At 33.3% G+C, this 22,155-nt stretch overlaps 1 protein-coding gene across 5 annotated transcripts in view; it reads left to right on the top strand.

Annotated features, from left to right (window-relative positions):
- Nucleotides 1–22,155, top strand: part of LOC134529650 (afadin) — a 178,899-nt gene that overhangs the window by 89,393 nt on the left and 67,351 nt on the right. For all 5 annotated transcript variants that reach the window (XM_063363968.1, XM_063363971.1, XM_063363970.1 and 2 more), the window contains exons 17-21: nt 934–1,185; nt 2,948–3,079; nt 3,319–3,384; nt 8,018–8,091; nt 11,790–11,908. In XM_063363968.1, the coding sequence (XP_063220038.1) occupies nt 934–1,185; nt 2,948–3,079; nt 3,319–3,384; nt 8,018–8,091; nt 11,790–11,908 (643 nt within the window). The remainder of the gene's footprint in view (nt 1–933; nt 1,186–2,947; nt 3,080–3,318; nt 3,385–8,017; nt 8,092–11,789; nt 11,909–22,155) is intronic.

Here is a 22,155-nt window from a genome sequence, read left to right as displayed (position 1 = left end):
GAATATGATTTTATTATAACAATTATTGTCATGTAAACTTTTTTCTATCAAATTCAGAAATATTGTAGGCCTATTTAATACTGCAATAATACTAGTTTACAATAATCATGTAAAGTAAAGAAAGTGTGAATATATTTATGAAACTAGAGCTTCTAGGATACATAAATATTTAATGGTGCATTTCAAAATCGTGTAATCTTTTGAGAGCTAGTAAACAACATGGGTGACTGTTTGACAAATCTTACCATGAGACACTCTTTGGGTGCTGCAAATGAATCTAAATGGCATCAACTCACTGCATAGTATACTGCAGTTACATTTTGTGCTTCAACAGTAAAAAAAAAACTCTGTGGTTGTGCCATGTTCGCACAACTGGCATGAAAACGAGTGCAGCATATTCCATAGATTGGCAAATGCTGTCTCTATCCTTTGCAACCCTCTCCTTCAGTACAGGGCTGATGTGCCAAACAAGACCTTGAAATAAAAATAAAAACTATTGAAGTATGCCATAAGTGTGATATTTAATAAAAGGAATGTGTTGTAACAATAATGAAATGTTAATTCAACAGGTTTTTCTTGGTGAAAATGTAAATCAATCTCAAATCACCTGGTTCTAGCCATGCAACTTCGGTAGTGCCTCTTGATTGCCTTGACACCTGATGCTCGGTGGATGTCTCAAAGCCTAGGTGGTCTGTCAATGTCCTTTGGTTACCAAACATAATCATTATGAAAAAAAATGTTATTTATAATTTTTTTTGTTTTGTTTAATACATAATGACTTTGTCTGAATATGTGCATTACTTAAAACAAAGAATCATTTATAAAATGCCTGCCCGGGGGTACCATCTGGAAAGCAGTGATAACGTTATAGTTTTCCGGAGCAGATATTCTGACATCAAGACTAAAAGCATTTTAATTGTATTTTTGCAATAGGCAGCTGAGAACGTAGCAGATGAGCTGGCACGCTCCGACGGACGAGAGATTCACCTCGAAGAAGCGGCGGAACTGAAGCTGCCGTTCTTATTGCCAGAGGATGGTTACAGTTGTGATGTGGTGAGGGGGGTCCCACAAGGCTTGGCCGAATTCTTATTGCCATTACAGCAAGCAGGACTGTGCCGCATGACGGTGCAGCCAACTTCAAGTGGCTTGTGGACCATTTACCTGAACCAGGATCACAATGCCATGGTAAGTCCTATTTATTTGTAAAGAATTTTATTGAATGTATCTTACTGTATACATATGTATGTATATTTTTTTTATTCTGCAGTACTGATCATCAGCATAATAAAAAATTCATGTCCATAAAAAGTTAATGTAAACACTAGGATGTTCAAAGATTTCCTTTATACCTTTCGATTGGTTTTATACATCATTGAAGAGTGATGTGAAAAGGCTAGTGAAAAATGAAATGGCTTCTACAGTAGCGCTGCTCTAACTTTAGTACCGGTAATTTTTTCCTGTAACATGTCTTATCGTTGACAAGATTGCACTACTGTTTTGCATGACAGTAGTGAAGTAACATTGTATATTTTTTATGTGTTTAGAATGTTGAGAATAGTTTATGTTTTGAATAAAGTGGTGCCATACTTAAATGTTGTTATATGACAAACTTACAAGGTTTGCTATGTCAAATATTTGTACAAAATTTAATATTTGTTATTTCAAAGTTTTGAGTATTTGAAGTTGAATCAAATTTGAATAATGAACTATTCCTATTTGTATTTGATAATTTTGAAAATTTGCATCTGCTAATTTTGGCTTATAGTATTCTGAATATTAGTGGTGCGAGGCTTTTTGGCAAGAGTGGCTTATTCCAGAGTGTGGCTTATTCAGGTAAATACGGTAGTTACGTCAAAATATTACACAAAGAAATGTTGGCCATTGTTGTTACATTGCAGGTCAAATGATTCACAAGAGCAAATGCAATCATATTCACCACAGGAAAATAAAAATCCGGCACGGAAGCCAAAACGTTTTGGTCATCGCACCAGAAAAACATATTATCTGGAAGGCCACAGGATAAATTATTAACATTTTGAGGCTTGTCTCAGAAACAGTTGTGTGACAAAACAAAGTTGTTGAATAGGATTAATTTGCAGGAATGTGTATGAACGTCTATCTTAGTTGTTTCATAAAAAGTTACTGTTACTAATAGATACATAACACAATCAACGAAAGCAGCCATAGTATGCGCATATGTCCTGGAGACATTAATTTCCTTTGAGGATCACAAGTGACCATAACTGGATGAGAGGTCTGACTGCGCTGCAAAACTTTGCGAGCTGGCAGGGAAGGTTTAGGTGAAAGAAGTTGCCTGTTGTTTGAACTTGGTGTTGCATTGGTGGTGTGGGGAGGGAAATCCTGTTTCATTGCATCTGGTATGGTGGCTGACTTGCATCACATTGTCATGTGCTACAGAATACAGAATGCTTGTAGACAGCATCCTCAAGTTTGAAAAGGTGCAGACATTAATGGATTTATTTTTGGTGTACCCATTAGTAATGTAAATTACTTTGTACTAACTCATGTTTGCTGATTACAGCCTGAAATAACTTGGAGTAACTTAACATTTGCTCTTTGTCACACACTAAATAAATATCTCAGGATTATACATCAATTTACTTAATCACCATTGAATGCACTATTTTATTTTCATTAGCTGTTCATTCTTTTAAACTAGTTATTAATTCTTAAAGTAATTGTAATCATACAAAGTGCACAGTCCCCATCAGTTCATTAAACTATACTGTATAATTGCATTTCATATTTAGTGCATAACTAAAACTGTTCCCATATACTACTTGGTTTCTGTTTGTTAAGCTTGGGTCTCTAGCAACGTTACATATATAGTTACACAGTCATGCTGCTCAATCTCCTAAAAATAATTTGACTATGTTTTGAGCATGTTGAAATTGGATGAAAATAAAATTGTGCTTAATATTTTCAGGCCAGAAGTCCGAGTGCTATGAGTAATAGATCGGGGGGTGGGTTTCGCCCAGCGCAACCTGAGCCAGAAATCCAGGTCATCACACTCAATAAATCCAACAATGGCATGGGACTTAGCATTGTGGCTGCCAAGGTAAGTGGTTTATGCTAATTACAGTGAAACTCTGTTAAGACGTTAACTCTGACATTAAGCTTGAAAGTGTTTTTGGCATGTCGCTAAGCAAAAATAATAGAGCTTGAATCATTAGGTTCAGGCCAAAATGCTGGCAGTATTTAAAAATTAACCATTCTCTTTGTAACTACACTGGGTGAAAACTGCATTTTAGTAATTTTAGTATCGAAGTGCTCATATGAACTAAATTCCTTGTGTAGGGGGCTGGCCAGGACCGGCTAGGAATCTACATCAAGTCGGTGGTGAAGGGAGGTGCAGCTGATGTGGTGAGTAGTGGCTGCAGCTAGTTATAAAAATAACCGTCATACTTACACTAGTGCTGGATTAATTTTGCTTGGAAATCATTATGAACATTTACTTGAAATCTTTATGTTTAGTTTAAAATTGTTGTTCGCTGGCCAGAATAGAATGGTATCAACTTAAAATGTCTTTTGTGCCTCAATAATTAGTTTGAACCTGAATATTGGTTTGAAATTTTTTATTTTTACTGGGAAAATATTTAATCAACTTGGGACATTTTTATTGAATGTTATAAAGTGTTGGGAGTCAGATAAGCCCAGCTAAAGATGACCTACAATGATTACAGTACAAACTATCTTACATACGAGCACTGCAAACAGGAGATAAAAATTTCCAATTTTGTGGTTAGTTCTTTCACTTCAATTTAACAGTGATATAAATCATTTAAATAAAAGCATTTGGTAACGCTTTAAAATTCTTCACCAAAAACATTTGTCGAAATACGTGTCTATGCACTGTTGCAGAAGGTTCTTTTCACAAAACACCAACAATCGTTTTAGTTGCGCAAACCAGTAGCTTTAAAAACAAGATAAAAATAAAAAATAATCTTGATGAAAATCATTGGAAATAATGTCCCTTAGTTAAATTTTAGCTGGATACAACCCTTGGGGCAGTTTCTTAATGGGCAATCTCATGGTTGCTGTGGGTCGAATATTTCTAGTTAAAGTACGTCAAAAAATGTCAAAGGTATGGCCTGGCTTGGACTAAATGGCTGTTAAATTCTTTGTACTATATTTAATATAACAATTGGTGAGCTGTCCAGCAACACATAACCTTCTCTGAGTGACGAATGATGCAACATCCTTCTAAAACATTCTAGTTTCTATTGTAAATCCAAACATTTATTTATCTAATAATTTATTTTTACTTTTTACATACATAATTACAGGTTTTAGTCAACTATTTCTCATGACCTCAACACCCCTTCTCAAGTTTACTGGACTTCCCTTTCGATTGAGAATGAGTGATTCCAGACAGGTGTGGGGTTGACTCTTAGGGGAGAATATAATGGCCCATGACATGTCGCAGCTGTTGTCAGCTCTAACAAGCACATGGAAAGGGTGGCTATAGCAACATGTACAGCTTTTTGCCACTCAAGGCAACCCTCTGTCTCCTCGTACTGTTAGATTAGCAGAAGAGGGCTTTGCCAGTTCCTCTTCATTACTTGGGCATCTTCAGGTGGGTAACAGCATCCTTAAACAGGGTACTTCTGAGGTGATTCTCCTCTGCCAGATGATGGGCTAGCTGGCTTACAGTCTGGAAATCTTACTAGTGCCATGAAAATTTTAGAGTGCCATGAGCTGATCCAATGAAGTAAGTGGTCTCTGCTGAGGTTTCCTTTGCAGTAAGGCCAGGGTTGGACTGGTGTTGGACTTATGGTGGCAATGGTTGCCTTCAATGTTTGGAGCAAGCTCAACAGGAATTCCCTATCCCAGTGACGAACGGACGCAGTAAGAGGAGACAGAACTCTGGTACTATCCTGGAGATCTAGGTTCACAGGTTCTCTAGGTGGCTGGGTCCCATAGTGATGTTAGAGGCTGAGATGAGCACCAGCTAGCCATATATGTGGGGGTGCTGAGCCTGAGCCAACTAACTGGTTACCAAAAACTGTCAATTGTGCAGAAATGGTGTATCTATTTCCCTCGCTCACGGGTGGCGCAGGACAGCAAAGCTTCTTTGCTAAGAGCGCTGCGTTACAGAAGGAAAGGGGTTTGAAACACATGTATGGATGAATGTATGTCCAATGATTTCCGTTTCTGATATTGAGGATTTGACATGAATGGATATTTAAAATTACCTTGAATAAAATCCACACTATATGGCAGGAAAATTTAACTAGAGTGTAGAACGACTGTGAAGAGCTCATTTGCTAGACATTTATTTAATGTTTGAAGTGTAATAGTTAACTTTAAAGGCTTTATTTGGATTCAGAAATTTTACAGCTGTAATTTTTTTTGACAATGTATAACTATAATAATTAATTATCTGTATTAAATTTATGTTAAGTAAGAGGTTATCTAATTATGGGCACTTCATTTATTTAATTTGCGCTATAAGTGTTACTTTTAGTAATGTTTTGTCTAGTATATTCCAGTAAACCAGTGCATCTCGAGAAAATAATATGTGCCTGGTTTTTGTTATCTCTATCACTCAGTTGGCTAAATGTTTTGCCCCACACTGAGTGAAACAGGCATACCCAGTCCACGCTACCACGAGACCACTACACATTCGTCCTCTGGCGACAAGTAGCAAACCGTTTTTCGCCCCTCCTGCAGGAAAAAAGTACTGACAATCTTAGATGTGACATGGAGTTGTTTTCATTCTCTACTAGAGGGAAACCACCCAAGTTCCAGTCTGCCAGGAAGAATGATACACTCATCATGACATGTGGGAATTATGTGCCGGAGAATGTTTTACTTACAGTCTGAGAGTAGTCTCGTGTGTTACCAGTTGCCATCCAGTCGAACAGGCCGCTTGCCTTGCTCTACGTTTGTGTCGCCCAGTGTATGTCTCAACGCTACATACTCAGTGCTTGTTCTGCCTATCACTCTCTCTCTCTACACCACTTTCACTCCCATGGCAGCTGTTCACCATCCTCAGTCACGTCCAGTGTGTGACAAGCCCATGTTTAGCATGCAGAAGCATGCTGCCCATGCTGAACATAGGGTCTTCTCGCTTGGTCTGACCGCTCCCTGGGAGTGTCTCTCCGTGCCTAGTACGTCCAGGCTTCCATTCCAATCTCGCTCTCCTCCCCTCACCTTGTGGGTAGCTTCATGCCAGAACAAAGCCAGCCTTAGATCATGCAGACAATTCACTAGCATAACAAACAACAGTTTCTAGTCTGTTCCTGACATAACAAAAACAGTTTACTAAAGTCCAGCTCTGAGCAAAGATTTACAAAGTATAGAATGAGGCAGTTCACTTTATGGTCAGCATTCCATCACAGCCCCACCTTACTTTATGTTTACGTCTTCTGTGTTCACAATGGTAAGGTATATAAGATTTACTTCTGTGGTATGTTTATCTTAGGTATTGAATTTTTAACTGCTAAGTAAAAGAAACAATTAAAGACAGTTTTGTATTTGCATGTGATAAAGAGTGTGGCAGTAAGAGACTAAAGGATATTCCCTTAAAGCCTTCACGACTATGCTTGTGCGAATATTCAAATTTTCGAATACGAATAATAAACTACTTCTATTTGATTCAACCTCGAATACTTACACTTCAAAATAACTAATATTTGTTTCCTAACGAATATTAGACATAGCATACCTCATGAGATTTTGTTATATAAACGATCACTGTTGAGGTTAAGTCACTTCTGGAATATAAATACCCTTTTTTGATGTTTTCATGGACCTTCATAATTAAAAACATGAACAATAAGTGACGTTTTAAACATGCTCAAGTATTCAAAGTTTTATTCTACTACTGTCTCGCTAAACAGTAATGAAAAAATTGCGTGGACGATTTAAAACACGGCATATTTGTCCTTTCAAACTTGAAAACAAAATATTATTTGTATTCATTTCATTGCACGCACCAGAAGTAGGGAAAAAATAAACATACATCAACAACCATTGACTACAACATCACAAAACATGGACATTCCATTGAGATGGACATTAAAAGAAGTAATTGTCATAGTTTCAACGGCTTACAAATCAATCGTCGCAATTGATCTAACACCATGTGATACAGTAGCAGCTTACTTGCTGTATACATCTCTGATGAAGCAGATGCTGCTACTTAAAAATGAAAAATATAAAAAAAAAATAATAATGGTCTCAGATTCCAGGTGAAATTAGCAAAAATTGTTTTTATAATATTGCTGAACTAAAATACAATTTACCTGGCGGCCGTTAACAGCGAAAACTTGTGAATAACTAGGGTTTAAATATGTAAATATGAAATCAATCAATCACCAATTTGGAAATACAGCATAAAAAAAATTAAAGTTTTTCGTAAAATAGAATGCAATGGATTTCACTGTATTTTGCAGTTCACGAAAATTTTCTGGATCAATATGCAGAGTAGTAGGTTGTAGAAAATAAGGTGAATAGGAACTGAAATGAAAAGTTGGTTGGTTACGTTAAGTTAGGTTAGCTGCATAATAAAAAAAAAAATAAATAAAATATACGTATATCATATTTTAAATATTTAAAAAAAAATTCTTATAATTATTGTAGCTGACTTAACCTAACCAACCTTTCTCTTTAGTATTATTTGTTTAATTTTCCAGAAGTTATTACATGACATGAAAAAATGTTTTAGTGTGATTCTATTTCACATTCTTACTATTCGTATTCGATATTCGTATTCAATTCTAACTAAAAAAAAACTGATATACACGCAGGCCTATTCACGACACAAATAGTTTGAGGACAGTTGCGGAAACTTAGGTATACCGAAACAGAATATATTATACAGGTCACGGAGTGAGCATCCCATGCTGCCCTGTTTTCTCATAGCTATTAAAATACGCAGGTTATTTATATTTTCAAATAAATATTTTTAATGCATTTATAATAGTGTGAAAGTTTTGCAAGTGTTGATGTATAGTTGGTTGGCTAATGTGTTATGTGACTTCCTCTTCAGGATGGCCAGCTAGAAGCTGGAGACCAGTTGCTGAAGGTTGATGGTCAGAGCCTTGTTGGGATCACACAGGAGAAGTATGTGATTTTTTCTCTAAGACAGCATCACACTATTTTATATTTTAACTGTAATAATCATATTAATAGCTAGGTTATTAATTTATAAAATATTAAAGCATTTGTTTAACTTGAAAATTGGTGTTGGTTAAGACTTTGACAAAATATGTGTTACTTTTTGCCAAGTAGCGTAATCACAAAATATCATGGAAAACAAAGAATATAAGCTGTGGTTTTTTTACTGTTGGATGTGTATTAAAACATAGCATTGTAATTATAGGTTTTATATTTATGTTACACCTCTTCTTGTTCAAGTTGATGGTCCCCAAACTGTTTTAATGCAGTTTTCCATGCCCTATTTATTACATGCATTATAGCTGTTTAGTGAGAAATTCATTACACATACAAAATATATTTGTGGTAGCAACTCTTTCTTATTTAGGTGTGTAGAAAAAATGTGTGCATATGCATGCAGTAAATGACAGGATCAATATTTATGCTTGGGGTATGCTGCCTGATGTGTTCACTTATATTTGATACTAAAGACTTGATATTTTCTATGTCTGTCTTATCAGTGACAACACTTAACTATGGCCCACTGGCTTATTACAGCTATTATTAATTATTTTATGTTTATAGCCCATGGTTTATTTTTATAAAATTGATTTATGAACTTATTTTGAAATTTTTTGAAATAATGGTTGTTTTAGTTAATTGTTACTGTTCTATATGCCAAAACAATACATTAGTTTAGATCTTATCCAGGAAAATAGTCATAATTGAGACTCAAGAGTTGAGTGTTACTGTTCTATATGACAAAACAGTACACTAGTATAGATCTTATTCAGAAAAATAGTCTTAATTGAGACTCAGGGTTACTCTATATGACAAAATAGTACACTATTTTAGATCTTATCCAGGAAAATAGTCATAATTGAGATTCAGGACTAGAGGTGCTAATGTGCTATATATTAATGAAGGCTGCTGTACATGCTATAAATGAAGTTAATGTCAATATGATGCTGAAACTGTAATTCATAGTAAAAAATTACTTAAGGTTTTGAAGACAATTTGGTTTTTGTGTCAGACTATGTATTAAATTTTTATATGAATTCATTAGTTGGCTTCACTGTATTAATAAATGCTAAAAGTATAGTTTTTTTTTATAATTTAGCCTTTTGAATCATTCTGCTTTGGTGCTAAGTCTTGCATTCACATATTTGAATCTAGAGGACCCAAGTTAGAACCATGGCCCAGCTATCCTGATTTTAGTTTTCCATGGTTTCTGGAAATATTTACAGGCAAACGCTAGGATATTTTTATAATGTAGGCTATTGTCGGTCTATTTCCCAATATTCCTGATTCGTGTTGTGTTTTACTATCTCTATTGAACTTGTCGATGAGACGAAAAAGCCCAACTGAAAAAATAAATCATGTTGAGCTGTAATCATATTCTTATAAATTAATAAATTATTGGGAATTTTTTGTATTGACTTAGAAACATGTTTTCTTAAAACAAAATCATTGTCTTCAACATCTGAATTCTTACTCCAAGAAAAATTTTTTGGTGTTGCTGAATATACTTTTAGACTTTTATAATGTTCACGGGCAAAAATATTGAGTAATTAGTGATAGCATTAGGTCTATAAATTTTTACTTATATTTTGTGACATTCAATATTGAGTACGTATTTGTATGGCATAATGATTGGTCGAGTCGAGTCATTAAAATTCTAGCCAAGTTCTAGTAACTGCAGAAATTTTAGAGAATAATTTTATGTTCCTTGTGTTTATGTTAATGTACCATTAACATTATATTAAAGTTTATGTATGCCTTCAACAAGTTAGTCATCTGTGTTGAGAAAATAAGTAAAAAATAACTATAAATTATACCTATATATGAATACTTTAAAATTGAGTATTTTATTCCCACTGGAGTCTGGAAAACTCAGTAGCTGTGAAGTCCTTTGAAGTCGAGGGAAATTGTGTGGTTTGGCTTATTGAATAATGAAAAAATATTGATTGTAACTTTAACAATGTTTTACTTGTTTTAAATGATTTGAACCTTACAGTATCATAGCTAGTTATTCTAAAGGGTAGCATCTTTTCTATGGGAAAAAAATCCTTTTTTAAATTTTTTTTATTTCCTGACATGTTTACAAATTATTGTTTTCTAAAAGTGTGGTTTGATACATAAAGTAGTTTATCAGTAGTTCACCATTTTGAGTGGTTTGGTTAGGTTTTAAGTTTGCTACATTACAAATGGTGCAAATGATCAAATGAGTTAGGTTAGCTACATTAAAAATACTTTAAAATAGTATCGAAAGTGAGATTTGCAAGGTCAGCTACATTAAAAATACTGTTAATTGTTTGAATAGTTTGTTAGCTTGGATAAGCTACATTAAAAATACATACTATAAAACAGTAGGGATAGTTGTTCATGTTAAAATAGGTATCCTTTTAAATTTGTAGTTCCTAATTAACACACTGTAATGCTAGGATTAATGTACCTAACCTAACCAGTCCTTAAAATTGTAAACTACTTGTATTAAAATGCCAAAGACATGTCAGGACGAATAAAAAAAATGGAATTTTGGAATTTTTGTGGACAAAATGTTTTCCATAAGAATTATGTTCCGACTGTCTAGTTTCTTTTAAGAAGTCAGTCCGGTTTTAAAAACTGCGCTTTGCAGCATACTCTAGCAACATTAGTACATACTCAAAAATATACTTTTTAAAAATGTTTTATATTTTTCCCCTAAAAAATGATTGATTTCTTCCCCTAAAAAATTATCTATGTCTTTAAGTACTTTTTTTAATGCCATTAAAAAGGCTTGCCAAAAATAATGAGAATAAACTATTACCTTACCGAAACCAAAAATGTAAACAAACAGAAAATTAACTTAGTATTAGTTTTCTTTTCTTCTGCCTTTTTTTTTGGTTGGAAACCAAATGTCCTGACTTTAAAAACGGCATTACTTAGGCTTTTCAAACGTCATGTCAAAAATTTATTTGGGGGGCGGGGGGGGGGGGGGGGGGGGGGAGAGGCCATTAATCAATGGGTAAAAAGCGATATTATCTTTTTTTTAGACAGAAATAAAGCCCTCCACCGTTTTAACCAGTGCCAAAGATATGAAGATAAATGGTGCAACACTTTTTTTGTCCCGAGCAGTGATATTATTGATTGCCACTGTACTAGGTAAAAGCAAAAATGTAAATTTCAGACAAAATTTTATTTTTGTAGTTTGATTGCTAGGTTACAAATATATGACGTACAGCAGGCCATTTCAAAATTGTGTCTTTTACAGTGTTCTGAAACGTAAATAGTAGCATAAATGTTTTACATTTTTCGGTAAATATAATTATGTAAAATTAACTGTACTTTAATAAAACTGGGAAAGTGTAATTATGAGAATACAGTGTTAAGTGTTTGCAAAATAATGGTATGTGATTTTATGCTCATTCCACATGTCAAATGTGTATCGAGTTACAAGAAAAAGATCGCCAAGTCTCGTCCTGTCGAGTATCATGAACTCGACTGTTCGAGTCGAGCTTTAGCTATTCACTCTGTTTGGCTTGAGTTTTCGAGTCTGGTCTCATCTCTACTTATGTAATAATTACGTGGCTACTCATTGATTGTCATTGAAGGAGAAAGATAATCATGCACATATCCTTTTACCAACTCAAGCTGTCATTATATATTAATGAATATGTTCACAGAGCAGCTGAGTTGTTGGTGAGGACAGGCAACCCAGTGACCCTACATGTGGCTAAACAAGGAGCTATTTATCAGGGCTTGGCAACGTTGCTGCAGCAGCCATCTCCAATAATAGGGAAAGGTAAGCATTAATATTGCTATTTCATTCACACAATTTTTGATTGTAAATTGCACATATGTTTGTAATAAAAGAAATGGCCTCTTTTCTAGTTGGTTGCAATCTTTATAACATATTCTTCATTGTAAATATTTATCTGTTTTTTTTTAGTAGACTTAAAAGAAATCCATTCAAAAGATTTAAAAAATATCTTAATGATACATTTTTATAGCTAATATTTAGGATTGCAGGTGAGTATGGTTTTTTATATACCTCATTTAAAAATTTACAAATAATGCATGTATAAGTTAGCAAAGCTGGAGATCCGAAGGAATCATCTACCAAGAAATTGTTGAACCAATGTATACAATTTATTTTATTGAGGATTAGTAGCATTATTTTTTTATTTTCTCTACAGAATAAAATCTCAATACTTTTAAGTTTTAAATTTAATAAATGATTGCTAATGGAAAAATTATTTCATTCAAGAAGTGCATACGTAATAGCTAAGAATTTTTTGTCAGTAAAAATGTATCAGGTTGGTTAATAATTTTATTTAGTTATAGTGAATAGTTTAAGATTTGAAGTCTGATTTTATTATATAGATTTATTTTTATAGTATGGATTTAAGCTTTATTTATGTCTGGTTACTCATTTAGTGCATTCATTTGCTGTTTTACCATTGGTTAAACATAATGAGTTAAAAATATCTGAAGGTAAAGTTTAACCACCTAGTTTGGCCTGATAACTTTTTAAACACAGCTTAAAATTTAAAAAAAAAATCTACCTAATAAATGTCAGACTATATAATGAAAGATTCATGCTATAATGTGTTTTTATACCGTTTTTGAGAAATATCAATAGCTACTGGTAGCTAAGCGTTAAATTTAGAAATTTTGTTTCTTATTACAGAAATCTTAGACCCGGAAACATAGTAAACAATATCATCCCTCTTAAGTTATAAAATAATGGTGGCCTTATTTTTTGCATGTAATAACCCTAAGCTGTAATTAATTCTCACTGGGAGTTCTTTTAAGCAGTGCATTGAAATTAAAGAAAAGGTTTGTATTGTAAGAAGACTCTTGGTACGCTCTTTTTGAAAAGCATATATAAGTGTTAGAAGCTAAATTTGGATTGCCATATATGTAAGCAACGTGCGTTATTTACAATATGCTAATTATGATTTACCAAGGGACTATAAATGTAATACTATGGCAGAATTAGCATACATTATGTACTTATGTCAAATAGTGAAAAAAAGTGAAAACTCTCTCTCACAAGAACTGTTCAAAAGTTCAGCCATGATCATCAATACCAGCATAGAATTGTTACAATATTGACTGTTATGCACCAGGCATTGCTCATATGCTGTATGCAACAGCATGTTTCTGCTGGACAGGATCAAAAATGCATTTCCTATGAATTCATGTGGCCTCACACGATAACATCGGGGTCTGTCATATGAGATGATTATGCTAGCTATGACACAGGACCTCCCCGACCTGTCCAACAAGCATCAAGTACTTATGCATATTTTTTGAAAATTGTGCAGTTGCACTGTCATGCTGCTGCCCGATACCAATACAAATTTTGAGAGAAGTAAATTCTATTAAATTTTAATAGTCTCATTGAAAAATGCTTGAACATGTCTTCAATCTTTGTGAAAGGAATTGTAGTCCAAGCAAAATAACCATTTATGAAAATGACGTGAAATAGGCAAATAGCCTTACATGGAAGCGGAAGCCAAAACTTGGTAATCTCTAAAGATATAAAGTTGTGGATTTATTTTTGTCTTTTTTTTTTCCTTATATGGAATCACACACTGGGCATTATCATTGTTTTATGTATACACTGTGAATATAAATATTGAAATACAGTGAAACCTCATTAATAAAACTGTTTATAAAAAAACTCTTATTAATAAAAAGTTTGGTTAGTACAAATATGGTTACATATTTGAAATAAAAGTAACCTTATATTCTCCCCTATGAAAAGATTTACAAGTATTAAAGAATTATTTATACAAACATCACCAAATGATGATGAAAAACAACATGAAGTTAAATTTAAAATTAAAATCAAACAAAAAACAATGCCATCTCATTAGTTCTGTCTGTGTAGGATTAAGAAAACAGTTGAGATAGTAGATAGTCATCCAAAATGATGGTATGTCTCCTGCAAGTAATTTCTGAAACTTTGGTAAATTCTGCTGATGTAAATCCTCTTAACATATTAGTGCAGAGTTTATGACTGGTTCGAAAACCAGAAAAAAAAAATGTAATATATAATATATATATAATATAATATATAATATATATATTGACATGGCCAAAGCCTAACTGTCCTTATGCTAAGTGGGGGGGTTCGCATCGATACCTGTACTGAGATTAATTTGTGGGCGCCACCGTGCAAGGGGCACGGACCCGGGAGAGACTCTTTTTCAGGGCCGTGACGTCGCCCATGTGAGGCCCTAAAGCCAATCCTAGTACTCGCCACTTATTCGCTCTCAGCGTCGGGTACGCTCTTCACCTACGCAGTGGGCTCTTAGGGCATCCCACACGCCGTCACACTCAGGATGTTGAAATAAATAAATACAAATAAAATGTTATGCCCTGGTTTATTAGTTGCTACTTCGCCTACACCTTTAACTATATCACACAACGCTTGCGGCACGAATCGGTTCACGTGGTGTGACCTGACCATGTGGTCACACTCTACAATTAGATAACTAGCATCAAAAGGACCATAGTGGTCACTCATACAATTATTTAAACAGTCCTCCCGACCGAGAGAAGCCCCGAGGAATTACGAATGAAAGATTTAAGATGATTAAGATTTAACAGAATTACTTAGCAGTGCAGGCAAGCGGTGAGGTCCCCGGGGGGCTGATGCGTCTGCTCTCGGTCGGTGCTGGTGAAGGACTGGGGTGAGCTCAGGGCTTCGCTAGCCCAACATGGCGTCTTTGCGCCGAACCAATTACCGTTATACCTATTTACGATTACGTGCCACAGGAAGCTACAGGTAAAACATGAAACACTCTTAATAATTAGATTACCTACACCTAATGCATGATAAAAACTATTAATTAAAATTACAACAATATATTATTAATGATAACCAGTCCGGCTTCGGCGGACTTCGGTTCGCCTCGTGCATGTTCGGTACGTCTTTTCGTTGTTTATGGCTTAACTAAATATTAATTACTTAAAGTACATAAAACACTCCCGGCCGATCTGCCGTCACACGCCACTTGGGGAAAAATAAGCAAAAAAGAATTACAATGTTTATCTCCAGTTAAAGGGGTGTGGTGCACTGCTGCTACAGCACGCTATTCAAACAACCACCCGACCACGTACTCAAGACGGAGCGGCTGCCAGTACGGGAAGTGTGGCGGGGGATGAGGGGAAGGTGGCGGAGGCTGACCAGGCTTCTGGGGCGTAGGCGCGGTTGACGTATATATATAATTTTTTTGAATGATTTTTCTTGAATGCTACTTATAATACTTGAATGCTTCTTTAAAAATACTTTCTATAATATAGTGAACTTAGGATATTACAATTTGTAATAGTACATACTGAAAATATATTGTTAACATTTTTTTTCTTTACTGACTTGTGAATTCTTATAATTATCACTGTTTTACATAAGAAAAAAATTTTCATACACACATTTGACTATATTAGAAGTAATAAAATTGTCAAGAAATCCCATTAGATTGATTATAATTACACATATGAAAATAATCCCTCAATATAAAGCACCAAATAATTTTCAGGTTGTTATGTTCATGTAAATTTTGACTGCTTATGAAACTTTTGGAAGCATTCTGGCATTCACAGAGCACAACCACAGTCTTCGCACCACCGAGTCTCTTTCCTGCTGGCTTTACCTTAGAAATACTGGTCCTCGGTTTTCTGCTTTTTGGAATATTTTCATGTTTAATAAAAAATTTAATCATTTATGATAAGATTAGTTCATATTTTGTACTTGCTCAAGTGTAAGTACAACACGTTTCAAGCACATTCAGTCAAATAATTGTATACAACTCTGATTTGTCTGAATACTCAGACAATGATTCATACAAAGAGTCTGAGCTGCAGCCATCAACTTCTGAACCAGAAGCAGCATAAAATTCTTTCTATTCAAAAAAATTGTCACTTTTTCATGATATTTTTTCACATTAATGTCAGCTTAAACTGCAAGAGCAAAGGAACAGCCAACCCAGACCTCACTGGCTAGCTGTGGTCTGAACTGCACATACATTAAACACTTCAGTAATTTTTGCTGGGCACAAAGAAGAATTTAAGTTCCATAGAATGTTACTTTATAGGTTGTCTGTTTACTCTGATGATGGTCTTGTAAAAAATAAATGCAGTCACGAATAAAGTTTGTTGATTTATTATTCTCTTTTTGTCAAACAATGAACACGGCTGCAATTTTACCAAACTGTAGTATTTACACTCTGAAAACTAAAAACTCGCAGACAAACAAATCATCTTACAAAAATTGGTTCATTACTTGTTCATTATAGAAAATCCCACTCTCGCTAATGATGCACGGTACAAAGGGTTGTCAGAACTTTGTCTGCTTGGCGTGGTCCCCGATTTACAAAAACAGCTCCAAATGGGCCTACGCTGCTGCCTGTGGTTGAAAATTGTAATTAAATAAATATAGTTTAAAAAACTAAAGAAACATGCTTTTAAAGATTATCAAACTAAAAAGTAAAAAATAATTTTAAAATTTAATTTATGACTATAGTATATAAGCAATACTAGTATAAATGAGAAAAAAGCTTGAGGCGCTTTGTGCCATATTTTTTTTATATTAAGCGCCCCATGCTTTTTTCTCATTTATACTAGTATTGCTTATATACTATTGTCATAAATTAAATTTTAAAATTATTTTTTACTTTTTAGTTTGATAATCTTTAAAAGCATGTTTCTTTAGTTTTTTAAACTATATTTATTTTTAACTTTTTAGTTTGATATTCTTTAAAAGCATGTTTTTTTAGTTTTTTAAACTATATTTATTTTTAACTTTTTAGTTTGATATTCTTTAAAAGCATGTTTTTTTTAGTTTTTTAAACTATATTTATGTATAATTATCATAGGGAAATGAGTTACCGACACTACCTATTACCATCTGAGATAACTATTTGGATTTGCAACGTCACAAAGAAATGGTAAAGTCTCTCCGAATCATTTACAGTTAGATGTATGGATATAATCTTAGAATTTACCGGGAAAAAAAATTTTATTCGGCGTGGCCGGGAGTAGAACCCACGACCGCTGAATCCGAAAGCTGACGTCACAGAAGTCGCGCGCCTTAGACCGCCCGGCTAACGAACGTAATGAAATTGGTGGGACATTTTACTGTGATAAGCCACTCACTCTTAGTCGAAAGAGTTACAGACGGACAGACAAACATACAGGTGAAGCTAATATAAAGCATGTAAAATATCTAAAACAATTTTCCCCAGCGTGGCCCAGACCACAGCTGTGAAATTCTTCTCAACTCTACATTATATGTAAAATTTGGCGAGCTGTCTCTTTAACCATCTACTACCACAGATGCCCAAGCGACAATCAACTACGAGGCTACGAATCTGTATCCACTCGAAGGAAGTGGCAGATGAGTGACCTCTCCAACCACGAAAGCAGAGCAGTATACAAATTTCCTGCCCCTCGCAACAAGGCTTTTTCCATAGGGATTGCAACAAGAAAAATTTATGAAGTCTGGAAACTTATTTTTTAACCAATAAAAAAATTCCATCGAAAAAATACCAGCCAATCATGACACATGGCAACAGCAACCCAACAAACTCCAGAGTTTTTTTTCTCATGCTCCAAACTCTCTGTTTCTCTCACATTCTTACACAACTGGACATCTCTTACATCAGCTCGTTCAAACTAAGAACCAAGGGTGGAAAAAAAGTTAACATGCAAATACAAATAAAGAAAAAACAAGCAATCCTTAAAAAAATAAGTCAAAACACATAAAAATGTAACTACACATATAAGCAGATAAAAATAAACATAGCTTATTCACTATAAAGCAAGCAAATTTGTCAGAACTTAAAAATCATGAAATAGTGAAACTCATGATTATAAAACATATGGCAAACACACAAATACTTCCTAAAAGGAATAAAAAGCTGTTATTTAAATCATACCAGGAAACCTAACCACGATACTTAATATGAGACATACTAATAAATCATTAATTAAACCATTTAACAAGTGGGAAGGCTTAGTAACCAATGTTTTTACAAAGTTAGGCTTGAAATAAGCAGAAATAGATGATTTTACATTTCCAAATAAATTAACAGAGAACTAGGCAATGAGAGCGAATTTCATAAAAACCTGAACCGCACCCTTAATATCACAGTACTGAAACATTTTTTTTTTTAACCACATGTGTAACTACCCTGAAATAGTAATTGATTAGCTTTTAGAAACTACTTTTGGTACTGTATAAAATTCTGAGGAGATTTTCTTATAGCACACACTATGTTTTTAAGGAGTGTCAGCATGTAGTTACTGATATAAATATATTTTTACTCTGTTTTAATTTTCTTTAGAAATTGTAAAGAATTTGTGATTTAACTAACTAATTTTGCAAAATGTATTGGTTAATACAAACCTAATTATTACAGAATGCTTAAATTATGGTCTCTTCCACTTTACATAATGAGGTTTGACTGTTCAGCTACATTCATGTCTAAATGTTTGACAGCTTGAACTCATAACATAGGTATAGATATCCTTTGCATTTCTTAAAATTTATGTTTCATTATTGAATTATTGGTAGCAAATTAACATTATACAGCTGAATTCAGAGTTTTTTCTTTAATTATGTTTTTTTTTACATAGAGAATGTATACATGTTAACATAAATTTATACTTTATGCTGCCAGTGTACTGTTGCTTTCAACAAATTTTTTAAACAATAAATTTATGTTACATTTTTTTTTCATGTTATAAAGCGCTAGAATTTTGAGTATTAATTTTAATGTATAATTCATAACATATAGCCTTTTTTAAGTTAATAGTAATTATTGAATCTAAGAAAGGCATTATGAGTATGTCAGTTTTTTAATTTTTTTAATTTTATAACCTCAAAGAGAAGAATTAAGTTTTGTTTTCATATAAATATGCAGTGTCTAGTATTTTGAAATAATGTAATCATTTAAAAAATAATAAAAAATAATTATTTTTTTATGTTATAGTTTTTATTTTTGTGAGAAACATTGAGGCAGGATATTAAAAAAACATTGATTATGAGAATTACAGTTCTATTTTTATAAATCCTACATAGTTATTCATGTTTTATGTCGCTAAAAGTTTTACACCTTGTGTTTCATACATAAATTCTGTCTTGGTAGTACAATGTGATTACTGCATTAATGGAATAACATTTTGGAAAAGTATTATAGTTGATAACTTTCATTTTATAAGACATCTTTTTGGGTCTGTTGCACAAAGATTTACATGTTTACAACAATAATAATAATAATACTAATAATAATAATAACTATATAATAATTTTTATTATTATATAGTAAGCATACTACAGCTTGTAAAATTGTGTTGCACATAAACAATTTAAGTTTTTAAGCTAGAAATTTAAAACTTAAAATCTTAGTTTTTTTATAATTTACATATTGGCTGCATAGTAAGAATGTTTTCATGAAGTTACTAAAAAATATCTCACACTAATTTTATATTCAACAAATGTATTTCTTAAATTACAAAGTTGTATTTGTAAATACACATTGCAAGGTGATCTTTACATGATTCAGTTATTAGCTATGTATACTATTAAAATGTGACTTTGTTATTTTGTTTCGTGTGTGCCACCAGTCTAGTACGTACCCTATCTCGATTCCAACACATTTGAATACCTAGAAATTTTGTACTTTCAGTAATAACTTTGTAAATTCAATTTATTATTTTTTGATGCTCTGTATTTTGTATTAGTTATGTTGTTGTTATAATAATATGCATATTAATTTATCTGTGCAAACCTATAATTGATGAAAAATAATAATGTTAGTTTTCAACTTGCAGGTGAGTTTATTGGGGTATTTTTCTTTTATGCTTACCTTTATAAATGTCATAATGCAGAAGTTTTGGATATTTATTCTGTTATAAAGGTTTCTCTGTAAGATTCAGTCTCAATGAAGGGCTCCTACACATATATCAGAGGTTGAACATTTATTAGTTAGGAATGAATTTTAACTTTGGAAATGATGCAAAGTTGAATGAGAGGTTCGGAATGAAGTTAAGTAAAGTGGATTAATTAAACCAGAACTTGGATCGATGTTAGAACTGGTACCACAAAAAAATGGTGCTTTATAACTAGAGCACCAGTTATATCTATCTTTGCACTGGCTTGGAAGTAGAGCTCACACAGGGGTGGATATGCACTGGTTCATAATTCTACGGTTTGCATCGTGTCTTCCATAGTTTGTGAAGTAAAGTGTGTGATTTAACATAGTTTCTTTGCTGCCAGAAAACACTCCTTTAGAAATTTGTAATTCCTATTTAATAATAAACTTTCTACGTGTTTTTTGTGTGATTGAGGGTTCTCTCATATCTCTTGATGCACCTAGAATGAGTGAAGAAACTTTTGTGGAGAGAAAAGGTGGGCATTTCTTACACTGCATGTTGGTGTGTGGTGCTTTATGCATGGTTTATTAAGCTACTGCAAAATGGCCTGGAAGTATGCATGACTTTCGTGCTCCATGAGGCAGCATATTGTGGCAATGTAAGAAAAGGTCTTATTCCTAACGATGTACCCGTTGGGGATTCGCATACCCTTTAAGACAATGGCAGTGAAAAAAAATTACATTGTGATAGAAACAATGATGTAAAAAGTAGGTGTGAGCTTGAACAGAACAACTGGAATAAAACAACATTTAGCCTGAGGTAAATCATTAAGAGGTTGTGAGAACAAAGCATTGCATATTGCAATTAGTCTTGTACAGTATCAGATATTATAATTATGATAAAAGATGCAGTTTTCAACATGTGTAATAAATTTGATGGTTAGAAGTATTTAATTAACTGTACGTTTGTTTGCGCTATACATTTAAAAAAAAATATTTAATGATTAAGAAAAAATTATGCAAAAAAATGATTCTTCTTTTCATGTGTCTTCATGAAACCTCTCTGATCACATATTGCAATTATAAGTAAACTATTAGGAAAAAAAACATGACTTGCAGCAATATGTTTTTAATCCAAAAAAAGTTTTTTGTGAAACTTAAGTGCAAGTTTTTTTTTTTTTTTTTTTTCACAACTCTGAATATCTAAATAGTACCCAATTTCAGCCTAAATAAACACTTCCTATGACATTGGAGTTGATGACACCTTTGATCTTCCTGCTTGAGTTAGCAACATCATGTACATATGAAACACAAACCTGGTGTTTCACATAACTTAACATCTTGAAAGTATTAGATCCTGATTGTTGTCGATTTGGTCATCATTATAATGAAAAGAAAAATTAACACACATGGCTGAAAAATCAAACTCTAAAACATAGCAAATATTTTCGAAGGGTCTTGATAAATTGTTTTTGGAAAGCTTTTGCTCTATTAAGTAAAATTGTCTGAAAAAATATAAGTTACAAAGCAAGGCCTTACATTTCTTAAGACCTGGGTGTAAATATAAGTTTAGCCATTCTGATTTAATTTTTCATTGTTTCCCAAAATTTGTCCAGGTAAATACATAGTTGGTTATAAATGGCTGGGCTGTTGAATGACGGGATATTAGGACCAAATACACTACAGACTAATACCAGAAATTTCGCTACTATCAAAACAGGGGAGAGTTGGGAAAGTTACAGCAACGATCCTAGTGGCCTGAGGTACCAAGTGCCCGCAAATTTCACTTATTGTTCATTGTATTTTTAATAGGTCTTTAAAGTGAACATTTTCTTGCAACATTTCTTTTTTTTTTTGGCAAATATTATAGGCTTGAATATCCATTATTTTTCAAGATACAAACTATGTTCATTGTTATTGTGAAAATGGAAAATGAGCTTGAGTCACAAACAGGGTACATAAAATAATATGGCTATAGACATGGTGTAAAATGCTTGAAATATTAAAGTATCTAAAGATTGGCAGTTGAACATAATTTGTTAATGTTGTTTCAGTTTACCAAATTATAATTTTAGTGATTGTATTGGTGAAGTACCATATCCATAACTGGCACCAATTTAATGTGCTTCTAAATCGCCATTTTCCATAATGGGAGCGTTAT

Source organism: Bacillus rossius, chromosome 2 (genome assembly GCF_032445375.1).
Source record: "Bacillus rossius redtenbacheri isolate Brsri chromosome 2, Brsri_v3, whole genome shotgun sequence".
Taxonomy (NCBI): domain Eukaryota; kingdom Metazoa; phylum Arthropoda; class Insecta; order Phasmatodea; family Bacillidae; genus Bacillus; species Bacillus rossius.
This window is presented reverse-complemented; position numbering and strand designations above follow the sequence as displayed.